Here is a 21,329-nt window from a genome sequence, read left to right on the forward strand (position 1 = left end):
CTGTCTGTACCTAAAACAAACCCGTAGTGAGGGATCAATTGATCATCTTGGTTAAAATGTTTCTGCTGCCACCCAGAGGTTAGGGTTAGTACTACAGTACAAACTTGGAGTGGTTTTGGTTTAAGTTCACCACCACTCATGTTCTTGCCACCACAGTCCAATCAGAACCAAGAGGAGCAGAAAGGTTCCCTCCCCTCAGTGTGAGGACCTGAGATCCTATTGGCTGGTGTGGTGACCTGAGCTCCTATTGCTCGGCGTGATGACCTGCAGTGAGCTCCTAATGGCCGGCATGCTGATCTGCAGTGAGCTCCTATTGGCCGGCCTGCTGATCTGCAGTGAGCTCCTATTGGCTGGCCTGCTGATCTGGAGTGAGCTCCTATTGGCCGGCCTGCTGATGATAGTGGGTTTTATTTCTACCCTTGACTCAAAGGCAACAGTTGTTCTTTGAGCACAGCTCTGACATGCGTTGTGAATAATCCCAGTATACTTTGTGGATAATCCCAGTCTGTTTAGTGGATAATCCCAGTATGTTCTCCTCACCTCCACAAGGAGGAGGCGTTGTTCCAGAAGCCCTTCGTGGTTACTTCAGTGGAGGGCTGGTTTGAGATAAGCCACGGAGCGATGCTGCTCCCTTTCACCTCGGAAACCTCATGAATCCAATCACAGGAGGAGCCGTGGAGAACTGGGGGAGAGCTCATGGCGTGGGCCTGAGTGGCTGGCTAGCCTGTGTGTGTGTGTGTGTGTGTGTGTGTGTGTGTGTGTGTGTGTGTGTGTGTGTGTGTGTGTGTGTGTGTGTGTGTGTGTGTGTGTGTGTGTGTGTCACTGTCTGTGTGACCTCAAATTGCTGTTTTCATCTTTCAAAATGTCATCCTGTGGTTGGAAAGGGAGAGAGAATGTAGCTGTAGCTATTTGTATGCTTGTGTGTGTGTGTGTGATCGTGCGTGCGTACCTGTGTGCGTGCGTGCGTGCGTGCGTGCGTGCGTGCGTGCGTGCGTGCGTGCGTGCGTGCGTGCGTGCGTGCCTGCGTGCCTGCGTGCGTGCGTACCTGTGTGCGTGCGTGCGTGCCTGCGTGCGTGCCTGCGTGCGTGCCTGCGTGCGTGCGTGCGTGCGTGCGTGCGTGCGTGCCTGCGTGTGTCAGTATGTAAGCATGAAGATCACCTTGTCCAACAGAAGCCCCCATCAGGAGATGGAGACGGGGTGACAGGAGGAGAGAGATAAGACCAGAGGAGTGATGGGGAACGTTCCTCAGGTTGTAGAAGTCAGCTGAAGGTCTGGTCGGTCTCTACCTTCAGCTGTTGTTCACTCCTCATGTCTCCACCTCTAACTCTGACCTCTAACCCTCCACCGCTACCCTGGAACAAGATCAGACCGGTGAGGGGGGCAGAAAGAGACGCGTCTACTCAGGGAGGCTGAATGGGTGTGTTGTCCTGTGGAGCGGGATGTGTCTCTCCTCAGAGGACCCTCATCCCCACGGTAAGGACCCTCCCCACGGTGAGGACCCTCCTCCCCACGGTGCTCCTCTAGACAGCAGGAGGCTGTGAGGACCCTCCTCCCCACGGGGAGGACCCTCCCCTCGGTGCTCCTCTAGACAGCAGGAGGCTGTGAGGACCCTCCTCCCCACGGTGCTCCTCTAGACAGCAGGAGGCTGTGAGGACCCTCCTCCCCACGGTGAGGACCCTCCTCCCCACGGTGCTCCTCTAGACAGCAGGAGGCTGTGAGGACCCTCCTCCCCACGGTGCTCCTCTAGACAGCAGGAGGCTGTGAGGACCCTCCTCCCCACGGTGAGGACCCTCCTCCCCACGGTGAGGACCCTCCCCACGGTGAGGACCCTCCCCACGGTGAGGACCCTCCCCACGGTGCTCCTCTAGACAGCAGGAGGCTGTGAGGACCCTCCTCCCCACGGTGAGGACCCTCCTCCCCACGGTGCTCCTCTAGACAGCAGGAGGCTGTGAGGACCCTCCTCCCCACGGTGAGGACCCTCCTCCCTACGGTGCTCCTCTAGACAGCAGGAGGCTGTGAGGACCCTCCTCCCCACGGTGCTCCTCTAGACAGCAGGAGGCTGTGAGGACCCTCCTCCCCACGGTGCTCCTCTAGACAGCAGGAGGCTGTGAGGACCCTCCCCACGGTGCTCCTCTAGACAGCAGGAGGCTGTGAGGACCCTCCTCCCCTCGGTGCTCCTCGAGACAGCAGGAGGCTGTGAGGAGACCACTCACCACCCAGCACAGAAAACCCTGCAGTTATTTTAACGCCAGGGGATGCTGTGCAGGGGGGAGGGGGGAGATGGGTTGGAGGTGGTAGGGGGTGGGGAGGGAGGGGAGAGGGAGGAGGGAGGAGGTGGGGGGAGAGGAGGGAGGGGGGAAGGGAGAGGGGGGGAGAGAGGTGGTAGGGGGAGAGAGGTGGTAGGGGGAGGGGAGGGAGGGGAGAGGGAGGAGGGGGAGAGGGGGTGACTTAAAAGAGTTTAAAGACCGTTAAAAAGAGCAGAGCAGAAAGAGGCTTGTGCTCTGATCATTGGTCCGCTAGAAACACCAAAATAGAAGTTATACCCTGGAACAAAAGGAGCATGCATAAATATTAAACACGTACACATGCACACGTACACACACTCTTACATGCATGCGTGCGTCCAGCTAGAAGACGTCTCTGGAACGGTCCATTTGCATCATACTAGAAGGTTTCAGAGGCAACGATGGCTGGTAAGATGGGAGGAATCTGAAGGGAGGGAGAAACCGAGAAAGTGAAAACCTTTCTTTTTAACACCGCATTCACAGGCTTGTGGCACCTCCTCCTCCTCCTCCTCTTCCTCTTCCTCTTCCTCCTCCTCCTCCTCCTCCTCCTTCTGAACACACATGCCCACTAACTCCAGCTCACATGCGCAGCGTCCGCGCGGAGAGAGGTGCTTCTCGCTGAGGCTCTCGGAGGCAACGCTGCCGCGGTGGAGACTAGTGCAGCCGGCCGCGGTTCACAGGATGGTAGAGCAGGTAGACCGCTTCTCCTGCATGCTCCTATCCTCCCATCGGCTCCTTGGCTCCTAGCCCTCGGCTCCTCGTCTCCTCGTCTCCTAGCCCTCGGCTCCTCGTCTCCTCGTCTCTCTCCTTAATCATGAGCTCCCTCTGGACTGTGACTGCGCTTCTCAAGGCTGTTGTGCTCGCTGTATGGAGGAGTGTTTGTGTGTGTATGCGTGTGTGCGTCTGTGTTTGTGTGCGTGATGTGTGTCTGTGTGTGTATGCGTGTGTGTGTCTGTGTTTGTGTGCGTGATGTGTGTCTGTGTGTGTATGCGTGTGTGCGTCTGTGTTTGTGTGCGTGATGTGTGTATGTGGGATTCTGATTCCATGACTATTATTCTCTCTCTCTCTCTCTCTCTCTCTCCCTCTCCCTCTCCCTCTCTCTCTCTCTCTCTCTCCCTCTCTCTCTCTCTCTCTCTCTCTCTCTCTCTCCCTCTCTCTCTCTCTCTCTCCCCCTCCTCTCTCTCTCTCCCCCTCCCCTCCCTCTCTCTCTCTCTCTCTCTCTCTCTCTCTCCCTCTCCCTCTCCCTCTCTCTCTCTCTCTCTCCCTCTCTCTCTCTCTCTCTCTCTCCCCCTCCCTCCCTCCCTCTCCCTCTCCCTCTCTCTCTCTCTCTCTCTCCCTCTCTCTCTCTCTCTCTCTCTCCCCCTCCCTCTCTCTCTCTCCCCCTCCCTCCCTCCCTCTCTCTCCTCCCCCTCTCTCTCTCTCTCTCTCCCCCTCCCCCTCTCTCTCTCTCTCTCTCTCCCCCTCCCCCTCTCTCCCCCTCCCTCTCTCTCTCTCTCTCTCCCCTCCCTCTCTCTCCCTCTCTCCCTCTCTCTCTCCCTCTCTCCCTCTCTCTCTCCCTCTCTCCTCTCTCTCTCTCTCTCTCCCTCTCCCTCTCCCTCTCCCTCTCCCTCTCTCTCTCTCTCTCTCTCTCTCTCTCTCCCTCTCTCTCTCCCTCTCTCTCTCCCTCTCCCTCTCCCTCTCTCCCCTCCCTCTCTCTCTCCTCTCCCCCTCCCTCTCTCCCTCTCTCTCTCTCTCTCTCTGAGCATGCTGTGTTTCGCAGGCTACGGTTGTGTGTCGTGTGGAAGTGTGTTAGGACGTGTGTTGCGTTGTGTTGTGTGGTTGTGTGTTAGAAAGTGTGTTGTGTGGTTGTGTGTTAGAACGTGTGTTGTGTGGTTGTGTGTTAGGACATGTGTTGTGTGATTGTGTGTTAGGAAGTGTGTTGTGTGGTTGTGTCTTAGAAAGTGTGTTGTGTAGTTGTGTGTTAGGACATGTGTTGTGTGATAGGATGTGTGTTGTGTGGTAGTGAGGAGCAGAGGAAGAGAGCATTCTGTCTAACGTAGGAGGTGTTGGGGTCCTCCTCTCACCTCCTGGGGTGCAGGTGTGATGGTTCATCATTAGTCCTGCCGTCCCCTCCTGGGTCGTCGCGGTTACCAAACACCTTTCAATCTTTTAAAGATCGTTGAGCCATCGCTTCCACGTTAGCGCAGAGATACTCTTTGTGTGTTTGGGTTCCTTGGTGTATCCCAGATAAAGTAAGAGTGTGTGTGAGTGTGTGTGTGTGTGCGTGTGTGTGTGTGTCACGAGTCTGTTGCACTGCCACGTAAAGCATATTTCAGGCCTCTAAATGTGGTTCCCATTACACACACCAGACAATTTAGTCTGAGCCAAGATGTACTTTCTCTCTCACTCCCTCTCCCTCCCCCTCTCCCTCCCTCCCTCCCTCCCTCCCTCTCCCTCTCCCTCCCCCTCTCTCTCATCCTCTCTCTCTCCTTGGTTTTCCTTTCGTCCCCCCCATTGCCTCCCCTCCTGATCCTCTTTAGTAATGGCTGAAATCTGAAGTACAGCAAGAACCTGGATCTTCATAGCCAACCTGCACACACACACACACACACACACACACACACACACACACACACACACACACACACACACACACACACACACACACACACACACACACACACACACACACAATCAAACTCAAACAAAAATACACAATTATTTCTATATAGCCAAAATGACTCTAGACGTTCAGAATCAAAAGGTTTTAAGACAGACAACAGTGGCATTAGCACATGTCTTATTTCATACTTTGATGTATTATATCTTATATTGCCGTAATGCATTGCTACCTGCTTGAAGAGAACCTTGGCCAATTAAGAGGAATCCCAGACATTGGATTTGTCTTCTTGGTTTGTGTTTAACTCGTATTCGTGAGAGCAGCTTGTGAACATTGAGGCTTGTTCACTGCGCTGGTCTTGGTCTGGTTCATTGTGTAGCCGGGCCTGTGTCTGGTCCTTGTTCACTGCGCTGGTCTTGGTCCGGTTCATTGTGTAGCCGGCCCTGTGTCTGGTCCTTGTTCACTGCGCTGGTCTTGGTCCGGTTCATTGTGTAGCCGGCCCTGTGTCTGGTCCTTGTTCACTGCGCTGGTCTTGGTCCGGTTCATTGTGTAGCCGGCCCTGTGTCTGGTCCTTGTTCACTGCGCTGGTCTTGGTCCGGTTCATTGTGTAGCCGGCCCTGTGTCTGGTCCTTGTTCACTGCGCTGGTCTTGGTCCGGTTCATTGTGTAGCCGGCCCTGTGTCTGGTCCTTGTTCACTGCGCTGGTCTTGGTCCGGTTCATTGTGTAGCCGGCCCTGTGTCTGGTCCTTGTTCACTGCGCTGGTCTTGGTCCGGTTCATTGTGTAGCCGGCCCTGTGTCTGGTCCTTGTTCACTGCGCTGGTCTTGGTCCGGTTCATTGTGTAGCCGGCCCTGTGTCTGGTCGATGTGCGGCTCTGTTCATGTTGTGTGTTCTTATCTGTTTATGTTTTATGTGAGTGTTTGTGCATGTCTTGCCAATGTGTGTGTGTGTGTGTGTGTGTGTGTAAACAAGTCTGTGTCCATGTTTGCGTGTGTCTGCTTGTGTCTGTGTGCGTGTGTGTCACCATTACGCTGGAGTGGATAACCCCGCCGCCTCCAGGATGGAGAGATCTGTCCTTATCAAACAGAACCGCCCCTCAAGTTCACATCTTAGCAGAACTCTCCCTAGTGTGTGTGAGAGGGTCTGAAGCAGTGTGTGTGTGTGTGTGTGTGTGTGTGTGTGTGTGTGTGTGTGTGTGTGTGTGTGTGTGGAGCTGACTGTCCTCGTCAGGCTCCTCTTAATCACGTCTCTAATTGTTCAGACTAATTAAACGTCAGTAGGTGGTGGAGGAGTGGAGCTTCAGCCTCTGATGGTTTGAGAGTGAGTTCACCAGCGTCTGAGTTACCTGGTGACTCCTCAGGTTTAGTTTGAGCTAGTTAACGGCGATTAACTAAGCATCTGAAGGTGAACCCAGAGGTGGACAGGAACACGTCCGTAACAGCCCGCCGAAACGGAACGCATGCATTTAAGGATCCATGCTGATTGTGTGAGGTGTAGTGTGTCACACGGTGTCACACGGTGTCACACGGTGTCACAAGGTGTGTGGTGTGTTTGGTGTCATATGGTGTCCCATGGTGTGGTGTGTTTGGTGTCACATCGTGTGGTGTTTTTGGTGTCACATGGTGTGGTGTGTTTGGTGTGGACATGGTGTCCCATGGTGTCACATGGTGTGGTGTGTTTGGTGTCACATGGTGTCCCATGGTGTGGTGTGTTTAGTGTCACATGGTGTCACATGGTGTCACATGGTGTCCCATGGTGTCACATGGTGTGGTGTGTTTGGTGTCACATGGTGTCCCATGGTGTGGTGTGTTTGGTGACACATGGTGTCACATGGTGTCACATGGTGTCACATGGTGTGGTGTGTTTGGTGTCACATGGTGTCACATGGTGTCCCATGGTGTGGTTGTTGTTGGTGTCACATGGTGTCACATGGTGTCACATGGTGTGGTGTGTTTACTGAGTGGATCAGTGGCCCACAGCTTCAGGGACCCCACACCCCCACCACCACTGCGATGATTTGAAGCATCATCACCTGATCCATGTTTGGTCCCCCACCCCCCCGACTGCTGACCTCTGACCTCTGACCTCTCTCTGTCCGCAGGGTCCTCAGGACGCCGCGGCCCGCCCGGACCCCTCCAGGGCCCAGGCCTACCCCCCCGCCCAGTACGCCCCCCCCCTGCCAGAGCGCCCATCCCCCTCCCCGAGTACGCCGCCTCTCACCCCCACCCGCAGCAGCCCCACCCACAGCACCCCCCACCCGCAGCACCCCCACCCGCAGCACCCCACCCGCAGCACCCCCACCCGCAGCACCCCCACCCGGGGGCGGCGCAGCACGCGGGGGGGCCGTCGCCCGGGAGGGGAGCTCAGCATGTAACCCCCCGCCGCAGAGCCCTCGGAGACACGGGGCCGCCGGACGGAGCCGGGGGGGGCGTCGGCCGGCATCGCCACGGTAACCAGCTCCCTCCTCCTCATAACTATATCTAGATCTTGATGTGTATATGCAGAAGTGTAGATAACGGCCGACTCCGACCGCGTGGAGACGGGGCTCCTGCCGACCTCTGACCCCCGTGATGTGAGCTCGGTCCGAGGTCGCCCCGGCGGCGTGCGTCCGTTGGCCAAGGGGCCGTTTGGTAGACTCTGTGACAACTAGCTGAGGGACCTGGTGGTGCGGTGTGCGTTGCTGTGTGTCGCTGTGTGGTCTCTGTTTGTTGGTGTGTCGTGTGTGTCATTTTGTGTCATGTGTGTCGTGTGTGTCGCTGTGTGTCGGTGTGTCGTCAGACGCCCTGTCTGGGCGTCTCCGACCCCTGAACGATAGCGAAACAGGGTTAGGACACTCTCCGTCGACCAGAGGTGGATTTTGCTATTCCCGTGGACAGGGGTATGACGCCGCAGTTTGTGAAGCATTTCACACACAGCATCGCTCACACACACAACTCTCTTTCTAACACAATCAAGGACGGACCGAGAGGATAGCGCCCCCTACTGCCTACAACTCTCAGCCCAAAACACGCTGATCTAAATGTTTGTGCACGTGCATGTGTGTGTGTGTGTTTGTGTGGTGTGTGTGTGTGTGCAGTATATAAAGCATCTTTAAGCCGTTTCTACTCTTGAAGTTTTTAAATGTTTACGTTTGTAGTCTGCAACACTCGGTCTCTACAGCGACTCCAACTCCTTATGGTCCAAACACCTCTCTCTCTCTCTCTCTCTCTCTCTCTCTCTCTCTCCTCTCTCTCTCTCTCCTCTCTCTCTCTCTCTCCTCTCTCTCTCTCTCTCCTCTCTCTCTCTCTCTCTCTCTCTCTCTCCTCTCTCTCTCTCTCTCTCTCTCTCTCTCTCTCTCTCTCTCTCTCTCTCTCTCTCTCTCTCTGGGGAAGGGAAGAAAAACTAAATTGGAAATCTCATCACCCCCCACCCACGTCAGCCTTTTTGTCTCCAATTTACACACCTACACACATACACACACACACACATGCGCGCACACACACACACATACACACACACATCAGCCCTTCTCTTAGCCTTGGTACTCATCAGCTGTTTTGTTTGCTTTCTTTTATTACGCTCTACGCTCTCTCTCCCTCTCCCTTCTCCCTCTCTTTCCTACCTCTCTCTCCCTCTCCTTCTCCCTCTCCTTCTCCCTCTCCTTCTGCCTCTGTCTCCTCTCTATCTCCATCTCTCTATCTTCTCCCTCTTATTTCTCCTTCTCCCTCTCCTTCCTACCTCTGTGTATCCCTATCTCTCTACCTCTCTCTCCCCATATCCCTCTCTCTCTCTCTCTCTCTCTCTCCATCCATCCCTCTCTCCTCCATCCATCCCTCTCTCTCTCTCTCTCTCTCTCTCTCTCTGTTACTCCTGGTCTTTTCAAAAAGTAAAAGTAATGCATCGCTCGATGTTCAGTAATGTGCATAACTTTTTATTATTGTCTCTCGTTCATCTCTCTCTCTCTCTCGTTCCTCTCTCTCCTCTCCTCTCTCTCTCTCTCTCTCTCTCTCTCTCTCTCTCTCTCTCTATCTCCTCTCCGCCCTTGCTCCCCTCTCTCTCTCTCCTCCCTTCTCCTCCAATGTCTCTCTCTCATATTTTCTCTCTGTCTCTAAACCTGCAAAGATGTGTGTGTGTGTGTGTGGTGTGTGTGTGTGGTGTGTGTGTGTGTGTGTGTGTGTGTGTCGTTGCTGGTAGTCACGGTAGTCTGTGGTTCCCTGGTCTCAATCCCTGATGTAATCCCTGGTACTGTGTGTTTCCCGGTCTAATCCCTGGTACTATGTGGTTCCCTGGTCTAATTCCCTGGTACTGTCTGGTCCCGGTCTAATCCCTGGTACTGTGTGGTTCCCTGGTCTAATCCCTGTTACTGTGTGGTTCCACGGTCTAATCCCTGGGTACTGTCTGGTTCCCCGGTCTAATCCCTGGTACCTGTGTGGTTCCCTGCTCTAATCCCTGGTACTGTCTGGTTCCCCGGTCTAATCCCTGGTACTGTCTGGTTCCCCGGTCTAATCCCTGGTACTGTCTGGTTCCCCGGTCTAATCCCTGGTACTCTGTCTGGTTCCCCGGTCTAATCCCTGGTACTGTGTGGTTCCCTGGTCTAATCCCTGGTACTGTCTGGTTCCCTGGTCTAATCCCTGGTACTGTCTGGTTCCCTGGTCTAATCCCTGGTACTGTCTGGTTCCCTGGTCTAATCCCTGGTACTGTGCTCCCCCTGCAGCAGACAGAGGAGGCGCTTGCCGTCGGACCTCCACACCCAAACCCCCTCGGAGAGCAGTGACTGCAAAGCTCGCCAAAGAGGCTCCACGTCTCCAACATCCCCTTCAGGTTCAGGGACCCCGATCTCAGGCAGATGTTTGGCGTGAGTTACAGGCCCCTAGTGACCTCTGACCTCCAGGTGGGGCCGCTTGTCTAACACTCTTCATCGACCTGAGGGCCCCCCTCTGAGTGTTTCCTCTAGGGGCCTCCTCCAATAGTGTGTTCTTGAATCCTCTGACGCCAGACTTTCCGATTCAGAAGTCGGGAAAGCTCACAGCTTTCTTGCGGCATTTCTTGGAGGCACGGCCCCTTCTTGTCTTCGTCTCTGAATTCTGAGAGCAGACCGAGAACAGTTATGACGCTCCGAACAAAAATGGCTGTGCCCGTGAAGAGTTTATTTTCTTTGTATTTGTACCACGTTGGTCATTTTAATGTCGATTTTAAATACTCTTACACACTTGATTACATTGCTGCTTTAATCCGGTCACCAATTTATGCATTGCACGGTCTTGCTGTGCGTGCAATACAATGTAAAGTTGTGTTGTTTGTTTTCGGGCTGGTTTGCTGAAGAGGCTTAAGACAAACAGGAATGCTATAAATGCTCCGAGACCGGAAATGACGTGAAAAGTGGGAAGGCTGGTGTCCGAGGATTAAGGAACACACCAAAAGTGTTACCCCTAGGAGCCACCATACATGTTTCCGTATATTATTTGTTGATTGTCTTATTTCCTTCTTTTTCGGTTTCAGCAATTTGGCAAAATCTTAGATGTGGAAATCATCTTTAACGAGCGCGGCCTCCAAGGTAAGAATCCCTCTCTGTGTCTAAACCTAGCTGTCATGTAAATACGCTCAGGGTTCTAAATTAACACCCGCCAACCCGCCAAATACAGGTTTAAAAAATATTTTGGCGGTTGTTAATAAAAACGTATTGCCAGTTTGACCGGTGATGCATGAGGCAATCATATTAGTCAGAGCCGCTCTACTGTTCTTGCCCCTGGGGAAGTACTGACTTCATTTACCATGAACACTTTCGTGCTGGCTACGTGATGACGTATAAAATGCCCATTGGCTGCGCACAGGCAGTGCAACCAACCAGCGCGAGAAAACCATGGAAACAGAAAACACAAAGAAGAAGAAGAAGAAAAATAATTAATGAATTGAGCAGAAACTGTCAAAAGAAGGGAGGGAGCTAGCTAAAGTAATTTAAAAAGTAGCCTAAACTTAAACTAAATGCGGCGGAGGGTTGGTTGGACAGACGTCTGGGGGCGAGAAGAGGAAGAAGGCAGGGGATGAGATTGAGAATATAAACAACAATGCGTTGCAAAATGAAAAAATAAAGTTAAATGGCAAATGGCTGACAGGTCGTGAATTGGCTTGTGTTTGATCACGAAATGTCGTCATGTTTTGAATGGACTGCCGCATGTACGCAAAAGGATAAAAGAGTAACAAACAATTTCGTGGTGGTAACGAATCATTTTAAAGTCATTTTAAAGGACCATAAGCGTGCCCGAGTCATCACGAGAGATTCAGGATTAAATGTATTATTTTTACTGAAATAATTTGGCTAGTGGAAATTCCTGATTGGCTGGTAATCAAAAAGTTAATTTAGAACCTTGATTACTCTAATAAAATAATAATGAAAGTCGTACTGTGTTTGATCTGAGCCCTACGTAGAACCTAGGGATTATCCTGGTTCTATTTTCTAGTTTAGGATTATCCTGATTCTATTTTGTAGTTTAGGATTATCCTGGTTCTATTTTGTAGTTAAGGATTATCCTGGTTCTATGTTATCGTTTAAGATTATCCTGGTTCTATCTTCTAGTTTAAGATTATCCTGGTCATATCTTCTTGTTTAGAATTATCGGTTATATCTTCTAGTTTAGGATTATCCTGGTTATATCTTCTAGTTTAGGATTATCCTGGTTCTATCTTCTAGTTTAGGATTATCCTGGTTCTACTTCTAGTTTAGGATTATCCTGGTTCTATCTTCTAGTTTAGGATTATCTTTCAAAGGCAGGACATGTCAAACAATTTTATTCCATTCTATTCAATTCTAAAATCTTAAAATGAATTGTAATCATCGGTCAAGAAGTTCTCAGGACTTTGGCAACCCAGTTTGATGTTCTGGGTGAACTGGTCTGAAGGTAACCTAACCCAGTCCCTCAGTGGTCACATCCCTCTTTGGTCCCTCTCTGTCCCTCTGTGGTCACATCCCTCTGTGGTCACATCCCTGTGTCCCTCTGTGTCCCTCTGTGTCCCTCTGTGGTCCCTCTGTGTCCCTCTGTGGTCCCTCTGTGGTCCCTCTTTGGTCCCTCTTTGGTCCCTCTGTGTCCCTCTGTGGTCCCTCTGTGTCCCTCTGTGGTCCCTCTGTGGTCCCTCTGTGGTCCCTCTGTGTCCCTCTGTGTTCCTTTGTGTCCCTTTGTGTCCCTCTGTGATCCGTCCCTCTGTGGTCCCTCTGTGGTCCCTCTGTTTCCCTCTGTGTCCCTCTTTGGTCCCTCTGTGATCCGTCCCTCTGTGGTCCATCTGTGTCCCTCTGTGTCCCTCTGTGTCCCTCTTTGGTCCCTCTGTGTCCCTCTGTGATCCGTCCCTCTGTGATCCGTCCCTCTGTGATCCCTCTGTGTCCCTCTGTGGTCCCTCTGTGTCCCTCTGTGTCCCTCTGTGGTCCCTCTGTGATCCGTCCCTCTGTGATCCGTCCCTCTGTGATCCGTCCCTCTGTGATCCCTCTGTGTCCCTCTGTGTCCCTCTGTGTCCCCTGTGTCCCTCTGTGTCCCTCTGTGGTCCCTCTGTGTCCCTCTGTGTCCCTCTGTGTCCCTCTTTGGTCCCTCTGTGATCCGTCCCTCTGTGGTCCATCTGTGTCCCTCTGTGTCCCTCTGTGTCCCTCTTTGGTCCCTCTGTGTCCCTCTGTGATCCGTCCCTCTGTGATCCGTCCCTCTGTGATCCGTCCCTCTGTGATCCCTCTGTGATCCCTCTGTGTCCCTCTGTGTCCCTCTGTGTCCCTCTGTGTCCCTCTGTGGTCCCTCTGTGTCCCTCTGTGTCCCTCTGTGGTCCCTCTTTGGTCCCTCTGTGATCCGTCCCTCTGTGGTCCCTCTGTGATCCGTCCCTCTGTGGTCCCTCTGTGTCCCTCTGTGATCCGTCCCTCTGTGGTCCCTCTGTGGTCCCTCTGTGTCCCTCTGTGATCCGTCCCTCTGTGATCCGTCCCTCTGTGGTCCCTCTGTGTCCCTCTGTGATCCGTCCCTCTGTGGTCCCTCTGTGGTCCCTCTGTGTCCCTCTGTGATCCGTCCCTCTGTGATCCGTCCCTCTGTGATCCGTCCCTCAGGGCTTCGGCTTTGTGACCTTTGAACTCATCGCCGATGCAGACCGCGCCCGAGAGAAGCTGCACGCCACCGTGGTCGAGGGACGCAAAATAGAGGTGGGTCTTTGCTTTTCCCCTTTTGACTGCTGTGTGTGTGTGTGTGTGTGTGTGTGTGTGTGTGTGTGTGTGTGTGTGTGTGTGTGTGTGTGTGTGTGTGTGTGTGTGTGTGTGTGTGTGTGTGTTTGAGTGTATATTTGTGTGTTTGTATGTATGCTTTTGAATGTATATGTGTGTGTACATTTGTGTGTGTGTGGGTTTGTGTGTGTGCTTTACGGCATCAACAGCACACTTCAGTGACATCATGGTGTTGAGAATCTCGACCCACCCACAACTCTATCCAGCAGCTCAGTGCAACAAGTCCCCTGTTAACATTAACATCCGATACTGTCTGGACTGTACTGTGCAATAACTCATAACTCTAACCCCCCAGAGAGAGTAGCGGCTCCTGAACCCGGTCCCCGAAGAAATGATTAGAATTGGAGAACACACTTGAGGGACTTTCTCTGAAAAGAGATTAAAGTTTGCTAATGCTTAAAAACAGAAGAATGAATCCAATGAGGAACCTTTCCTCTTAAGGACATTTTAGTATGTCTCTCAGGCTCAATCTGAACGGGAATCAACCACAGAATATCTCTTCATCCTCATGACTCTTTACTTTCATATTTCGGTTTCAGCAGCAGATTCTCAAGCATTTTTCCAAAGGAAATGTCTATGTTGTGATGAGAATAAGCAGAAAGCGATGACTGTTGGATCCGACCCGACCTGTGAGCTCTGTCAGTGTGTCTGTTGAGAGCTGAAATTCATCTCGAGTCATTTGTCCTCCTGAGTAAGGTGCTGCTTATCCCTTTCTCATCTCCCCCCTCTCCACCATTCCATCCAACATTAGCTTGTAGAGCGCCCCCACCCTCTTCACCCACTCGACACAGTTACCATGGTTACAGTAGGCAAACAAGTGGGCGAGGCCAAAATAACATAAAGGTTTGGGAATGGTAAGTGTGAAGTGAGCCTTCCTGCCAGCACCTCCTCCTCTCTCTCCCCGTGAAGCGTTGCCACGTTTGACTGTTTTTGTTCGTATTGATTATGACTGGGTTCATGCCGTATGATTTGGTTTATAAACACATGTATATGTTTTCCGTCGTGCCGACGTGTGTTTGAGTACTCTGAAAGCGAGAGAGGAGTGAGAACCAGTCTGCACCTTGTCTCTTGCTCTGTGAGTGTGTGGACGTCTGTCTCCCTGTTCTTTCTGTTCTTTCATGGATCATCCCTAACCTCCTCAGCACTTGGTTTGAAGCTGGAATGAATTGATTGGTTGATCAGTTGAATGGATGATTCGCTCCATGTGCTCTTACACGGTCCCTGGTTTGGTCGTGGTTCTTCTGCTTCTCTTCATCCCTTTGGTTGACGTTGGGAAGGCTGATGTTCTGAGTGTGAATGCATATGTGGCTTGGTCTCAGATTGGACACGCACAATGGACATTGTCTCTTGATGATATTTCCTTTGTCTTCCCGTGTCTTTCCTCCAAACACCCAAAGGTGCATGCATCATAACAACATCATTCACATCTTTTCGTTTCCATCTCTTGCATTTGTTTCATCTCTCTGATGTGTCACTCAAAGGGTGGAAGCATGCCGTTTAAAACTGTACAAAAAACTAAATTGCAAAGAAAAAGGTTTAGCTTGTTTTGTTTTCCCTCTGTGGACGTGTTGCTGAGTAACGACCAATGAGAGCTGCTGCTCACGTTCTGAAGCGTCTGAGGGGCCCTGGGGACCTCGTCCCTCTAGGAAACGTCCCTCTAAGAGTCGGTCATCGGCCCCTAAGAGACTTCCCTCGGCCTCTAGGAGACTTCTCTCTAGGAGTCATCCTTAGGCCCCTAGGAGACGTCCCTTAAGCCCTAGGAGACGTCCCTCTAGGAGACGTCCCTCTAGGAGATGTCCCTATAGGAGTCGTCCCTAGGGCCCTAAGAGTCGTCCTTTGGCCCCTAGGAGACGTCCCTTGGGCCCTAGGAGACGTCCCTCTAGGAGATCACCCTCTAGGAGACCTTCCTCTAAGAGATGTCCCGATAGGAGTCGTCCCTAGGGCCCTTAGAGTCGTCCCAGGGCCCCTGGAGACGTGCATGGAGCCTGACTCCCTGGGTGTCCGTCCTCACAGCCTGCTGTCTCCTCAGGTGAACAATGCGACGGCGCGGGTCATGACCAACAAGAAGACGGTCAGCCCCTATGCAAACGGTGAGACGCACATACGCTGTCTGGGAGGATTCACTTTACTACTTCCAAGTTTTGAAGTAAACCTGAATCTATTCAATTATTCTTCTGATTTTTTTAATCCAAAACACACGAGGGATGTTGAACAAAACTGTCCTACAAATGTTTTATAGCACATTAAATCGTTCTCTCTCTCTCTCTCTCTCTCTCTCTCTCTCTCTCTCTCTCTCTCTGTCTCTCTCTCTCTCTCTCTCTCTCTCTAGGCTGGAAGCTGAACCCAGTGGTCTACAGTCCAGAGTTCTATGCAGGTAAAGACAAATCTTTTCGTTCCACTTGCAGGAACTAGATGAAAAAATAAAAGATGGTGAGCTGGTGAAGTATTATATTATAGATATATCGTATATTATATAATATATATTTCTGTATATATATATATATATAGATATCTAAGCACTCTTCTCTCTTGTCCTTTGCCTCCTTTCTATATGTTTGGCTTTAGTATATGCTACACGTGAACCTCCTAAAATGGCACCATTTGATTGATTCGCTATCAAAAAACGAAAAAAAAACAATAAATCTTGGCAAAAAGTGTTATCTTGTTTGTTTTTGGAATGTTTAGGTGTAGTATATACTAAAGGGTTAGGGTTAGGGTTAGGGTTAGTTAACCCTAACCCTACTAAAACAACTATCCCCTCAGGTAGTTGGGAATAGCCCCCTCGACCTTTGGCCTCGGCGGCTTTCCCAACTATTCACTTCACCTTAGGCGAATAATTGTTAAATATATATAGCGAGATATATATAGCGAGATATATATATATATATATATAAATATATATATACAGAGAGAGAGATATATATAGAGATATAGATAGAAAGTACGCAGAGGACAAGAGAGAAAAGAGCTAATTGTCACTCTCTCTGTGTGTATGTGTGTTTGTGTGTGAGTGTGCTGTGCGTGTTTGTGTGTGCATATTTGTTTGTGTGTGTCTGTCTATTTCCTGTATATAGTACAGTAAATATATATACATATATATTAGGGATGGGCGTGAGGAATCGATTACTCGAGTACTCCTCGTTACAAATGAACTCGGTTGGTGGACAGGCAAATTTGAGTTTGCATATACACACACAAACAAAGTTTTCTGCAGCAAATGTATACATTTTCTGCGCGGCGCCACTAACGCATGCCGTGGGCACAAAGAAAATTAAATGTATCAAATGTCTGTGTGGCGTGTGCCGTTCCGTGTTCAGGCACGCCAGAATTCAAAAAGTTGAGGTGTAAAAGCAAAGCGCAGCGAAGAATTGAAATACTTTAAAGAAATAGGAGATCATAAGATGGAATGCAAAATATGCCAAGCGAAATCGAGCTACCAGAGTACTACAAGTACTATGCGGCAACATATGCTCCTGAAACACAACGGTGAGTTCGGGAAAGCAGACCCGCAGCAACCAACTGTGTCGGCTATTTTAACCGCCGCAAGACGCAGCTGTAATCCCGGCCGTGTAGAGAAGATCACAACGCTGAGTATTTCCATAGTCCAATTGCTGCCGTATTATTTGCAGCTTTAAATTATTTGCAATGGATAGGCTACTTGTTTCGTTTTTGTGTTTTTTAAACCGTTACAGGCCTTGGTTCGACGTGATTTAAATTGTGAGACGCATATTTATTTTTGAAAGGAAAATGTCTTTTGAACGTTTGCAAAAATAAATAATGAATACTCTGATAACTCTGACTGTTTTGATGGAGAATGGAACACACTGACACATGAACCCAACACATAACAACAACACACTGACACTGACCCAACACACAACGACAACACACTGACACCTGAACCCAACACACAACGACAACACAATGACACATGAACCCAACACACACCGACAACACGCTGACACATGAACCCAACACACAACGACAACACACTGACACATGAAACCAACGCAGAACGACAACACACTGACACATGAACCCAATGCACAACGACAACACACTGACACATGAACCCAACGCACAACGACAACACACTGACACATGAACCCAACACACAACGACAACACACTGACACCTGAACCCAACACACAACGACAACACACTGACACATGAACCCAACACACAACGACAACACACTGACACATGAACCCAACACACAACGACAACACACTGACACACGAACCCAACACACAACGACAACACACTGACACACGAACCCAACACACAACGACAACACACTGACACACGAACCCAACACACAACGACAACACACTGACACACGAACCCAACACACAACGACAACACACTGACACATGAACCCAACACACAACAACAACACACTGACACATGAACCCAACACACAACGACAACACACTGACACATGAACCCAACACACAACGACAACACACTGACACATGAACCCAACACACAACGACAACACACTGACACATGAACCCAACACACAACGACAACACACTGACACCTGAACCCAACACACAACGACAACACAATGACACATGAACCCAACACACAACGACAACACACTGACACATGAACCCAACACACAACGACAACACACTGACACATGAACCCAACACACAACGACAACACACTGACACATGAACCCAATGCACAACGACAACACACTGACACATGAACCCAACACACAACGACAACACACTGACACATGAACCCAACACACAACGACAACACACTGACGCACGGACCCTACAGGAACAGGAGCTGCTGCCCGTTTGGATGAGGTTGGCAACAAAAGACAGTCTGTTTGATAAGTGAAAAGCACCTCGGTATAATGAAGTCACCTGGATCCTCACTGGTCCCCCATTGGTTGAAGCCCCCCTCCTCCCCCGTCTCTCCAGTCCCAGGCTTCCCCTACCCAGCAGCCACTGCGGCTGCGGCGGCGTTCAGAGGAGCCAACCTTCGGGGCCGGGGCCGGACCGTCTACAACGCCTTCAGGGCCGCCGCCCCCCCCCCCTCACATCCCCGCCTACGGAGGGTGAGGACCCCCATACCCCCCCCCCCCCACATACCCGCCTACGGAGGGTGAGACCCCCAACCCCCCACCCCCCCCCCTTTGGTTCTACCTGCGTTGTGGTGGTTGTGGCTCTGTTGTTGTCTAAGGCCCCGTCCACACGGTCAACACGCAGAAGTCTTGTGCGTTTGGGCCGACCGTCCGGACGGATTCTGCGTTTTCGGTGCCCCAACACACTTTTTGAAACAGTTCCCAGGGTGGATAAGATGAAATGAATATGTTCTACAGCGTTTCTACCGCTCCTTGTGTTTTCGCAATAAGTTTGCTTTACGAAGATATTCCTGAAACGCATCAAAGGAAAACGGAGGGAAAAGATTGCTTTTGCCCATGTGGATGGGGCCGAAGCTCCAACCAGTGGTACGGTGTGTGTGTGTGTTTGTGCATGTGTGTCGTAAGGTGTGTGTGTGTGTCGTACGGTGTGTGTGTGTGTGTGGTGTGTGTGTGTGTGTGTGTGTGTGTGTGTGTCGTACGGTGTGAGTGTGTGTCTGTGTCGTATGGTGTGTATGTATATCGTACAGTGTGTGTGTGTGTGTGTGTGGTATGGTGTGTGTGTGTTTATGTGCTACGGTATGTGTATGTGTCGTACAGTGTGTTTGGGTGTGTGTGTCACAAGGCGTGTGTTTATGCGTCGTACGGTGTGTGTGTGTTGTACGCTGTGTGTGTGTGTGTGTATGTGGTACAGTGTTTCTGTGTCACGGTATGTGTGTGTGTCGTATGGTGTGTGTGTCATACGGTGTGTGTGTGTGTGTATCTTACAGTGTGTGTGTGTGTGTCGTACGGTGTGTGTGTGTCGTAAGGTGTGTGAGTGTGTGTGGTACGATGTGTGTGTGTGTTTCTGTCTGTCTGTCTGTGTTAGTGTGTGTGTGTGTGTGTGTATGTCGTACGGTTTGTGTGTGTGTGTGTCAGTTTGTGTGGTAAGTGTGTGTGTGTGTCATAAGGTGTCTGAGTGTGTGGTACGATGTGTGTGTGTGTGTCGTAAATACAGTGACACTCAAAAACACACAAATACAAACACGTGTGTTTGTGTTTCTGTCTGTCTGTCTGTCTGTCTGTCTGTGTTAGTGTGTGTGTGTGTGTATGTTGTACGGTTTGTGTGTGTGTGTCAGTGTGTGTGTCAGTGTGTGTGTTAGTGTGTGTGTCAGTGTGTTATGGCAACCCGCTACCCAAATGTACCGGGTTCCAGGTACGAATCACACGTGTTAGTGAGGGTTTAGCCGCACTCGGCATTTATTGCATACAACTAAGGCAATACATTGAACTCGTGGTCTCTAGGGCCTCCGTGAGCTTCTAGCCGTTCGCGGACCCGAGCGCTTCCTTCTCTCTTGGTCCCGTCCCTCCCAATACCTTCTTCTTCTTCTTCTTCTTCTTCTTCTTGGGATTTTACGGCGGTTGGCATCCACAACTTGGTGCATTACCGCCCTCTTCTGATCCAGTTAATGAATCAAAACAAAAATATCCAAACACTCACTCATGCACACCTTCTTTCTACTCTATATCCTATCATATAACCCTGTTTCTCTCAAAAAGCCAAACGATACTTTTATACAATTCCTCTCCATTAATCTTAAAATAATTTCCAAAGTATACTCCTGCATACCCAATTCTCTCAATTGATTTTTCATACTTTCCCTCTCCATCCCATAACCACTACAGTTCATTAAAACATGTTCCACTGTCTCCTCTACCTGGCACCCCTCACATAATCCAGTGGGGTGTTTTCCTATCAAATTCATTGTTTTATTTAGTGCACTGTGCTCCAACCTTAACCTTATCAAAATTTGTTCATCCTTCCTCTGACCACTATACCTTATTTTAGCATTAACACTTTTTTGAATATTATATAAGTATCTCCCTTTCTCCTCCCTGTCCCATTTGTCTTGCCACATCTTGTTAACTTTTCCCCATATCAGGCTTTTAACTTCTGCCTTACTTAAACTGATATTCATTTCTACTTTTTCCTTCTCCAATGCCTTCTTCGCCATCTTATCGGCTTTCTCATTTCCCTTCACCCCTACATGAGCTGGAACCCATAAAAAATGTATTTGCCTCCCCTGCTGAACGATTCTCGTAATTGACTGTAGAACTTCATATAACAAACCTTGGCGACTACTTGAATAAAATGACCTCATACTTCCCAAAACTGATGCTGAATCTGTACAGATCACAATTTTTTCAACTGTACTTGATTCCACCCATTTTAATGCGACCAGCACCCCCAACATCTCCACTGTATAAACGCTTAAATTATCTGATGTTCTTCTATTAAACTCTATTCTTTTTGATGGAACAACTACTCCAAACCCTGTCACTCCTGTCTCAGGTTGTTTGGCCCTCCCAATGTCAGTCATCCTGCTCCTTTTAAAATGGCTCCTCTGCCCCCGGCCAGGTGTCCCCCAATCTCGCTGATTGGGGAGAGAGTGATGCTCTTCGTCGCCACTCAGTGGGTGGCGGCGGTATACGCCGTCAAGTGGCGGGATGCCACAGTGTGTGTGTGTGTGTGTGTGTGTGTGTGTGTGTGTGTGTGTGTGTGTGTGTGTGCGTATGTCTTACGGTTTGTGTGTGTGTGTCAGTGTGTGTGTGTTAGTTTGTGTGTGTGTGTGTGTGTGTGTGTGTCCGTCAGCCAGCTGAAGACAGGCTGTATCGCCACCGTTAGTTTCCTGATCTTATTGAGGAGCTGACGTGACGCGTCTCAATAACCGAGATCAGGGGACCATGTGATCAGAGCCAGGGGCCTCGGGGTCGCTGTGCTCACAACCGCCGCCAGCGACACACCGGGGGGGCTACCCAGGGACCTTGATCTTTGACCTGTGGTCGCTGATCGAAGATAGCAGGGAGGGCTAATGACTGATGTCCTCTGTCCCTCCTCCTCCCTCCTCTCATGGACCAATGGCTCAGGAGGACAGCCAGAGGGTTGCTGGTTTGATCCCCTGCTCCTCCTAGCTGCTCCTCCTAGCTCCTCCTCCTAGCCCCTCCTCCTAGCTCCTCCTCCTAGCTGCTCCTCCTAGCTGCTCCTCCTAGCTGCTCCACCTAGCTGCTCCTCCTAGCTGCTCCACCTAGCTGCTCCTCCTAGCTGCTCCTCCTAGCTCCTCCTCCTAGCTGCTCCTCCTAGCTGCTCC

At 50.6% G+C, this 21,329-nt stretch overlaps 1 protein-coding gene across 1 annotated transcript in view; it reads left to right on the forward strand.

The window, feature by feature from the left end:
* Nucleotides 1–259: 259 nt before the first annotated feature.
* Nucleotides 260–21,329, forward strand: part of LOC130402733 (RNA binding protein fox-1 homolog 1-like) — a 30,219-nt gene continuing 9,149 nt past the window's right edge. Inside the window, exons 1-11 of the mRNA XM_056607004.1 lie at nt 260–400; nt 1,456–1,473; nt 1,589–1,647; nt 1,748–1,838; nt 6,984–7,252; nt 9,644–9,716; nt 10,361–10,407; nt 12,923–13,022; nt 15,130–15,190; nt 15,430–15,474; nt 18,041–18,224. Of these exons, the coding sequence (XP_056462979.1) occupies nt 260–400; nt 1,456–1,473; nt 1,589–1,647; nt 1,748–1,838; nt 6,984–7,252; nt 9,644–9,716; nt 10,361–10,407; nt 12,923–13,022; nt 15,130–15,190; nt 15,430–15,474; nt 18,041–18,224 (1,088 nt within the window). The remainder of the gene's footprint in view (nt 401–1,455; nt 1,474–1,588; nt 1,648–1,747; nt 1,839–6,983; nt 7,253–9,643; nt 9,717–10,360; nt 10,408–12,922; nt 13,023–15,129; nt 15,191–15,429; nt 15,475–18,040; nt 18,225–21,329) is intronic.

This window comes from Gadus chalcogrammus, chromosome 2 (assembly GCF_026213295.1).
Source record: "Gadus chalcogrammus isolate NIFS_2021 chromosome 2, NIFS_Gcha_1.0, whole genome shotgun sequence".
Lineage (NCBI taxonomy): Eukaryota > Metazoa > Chordata > Actinopteri > Gadiformes > Gadidae > Gadus > Gadus chalcogrammus.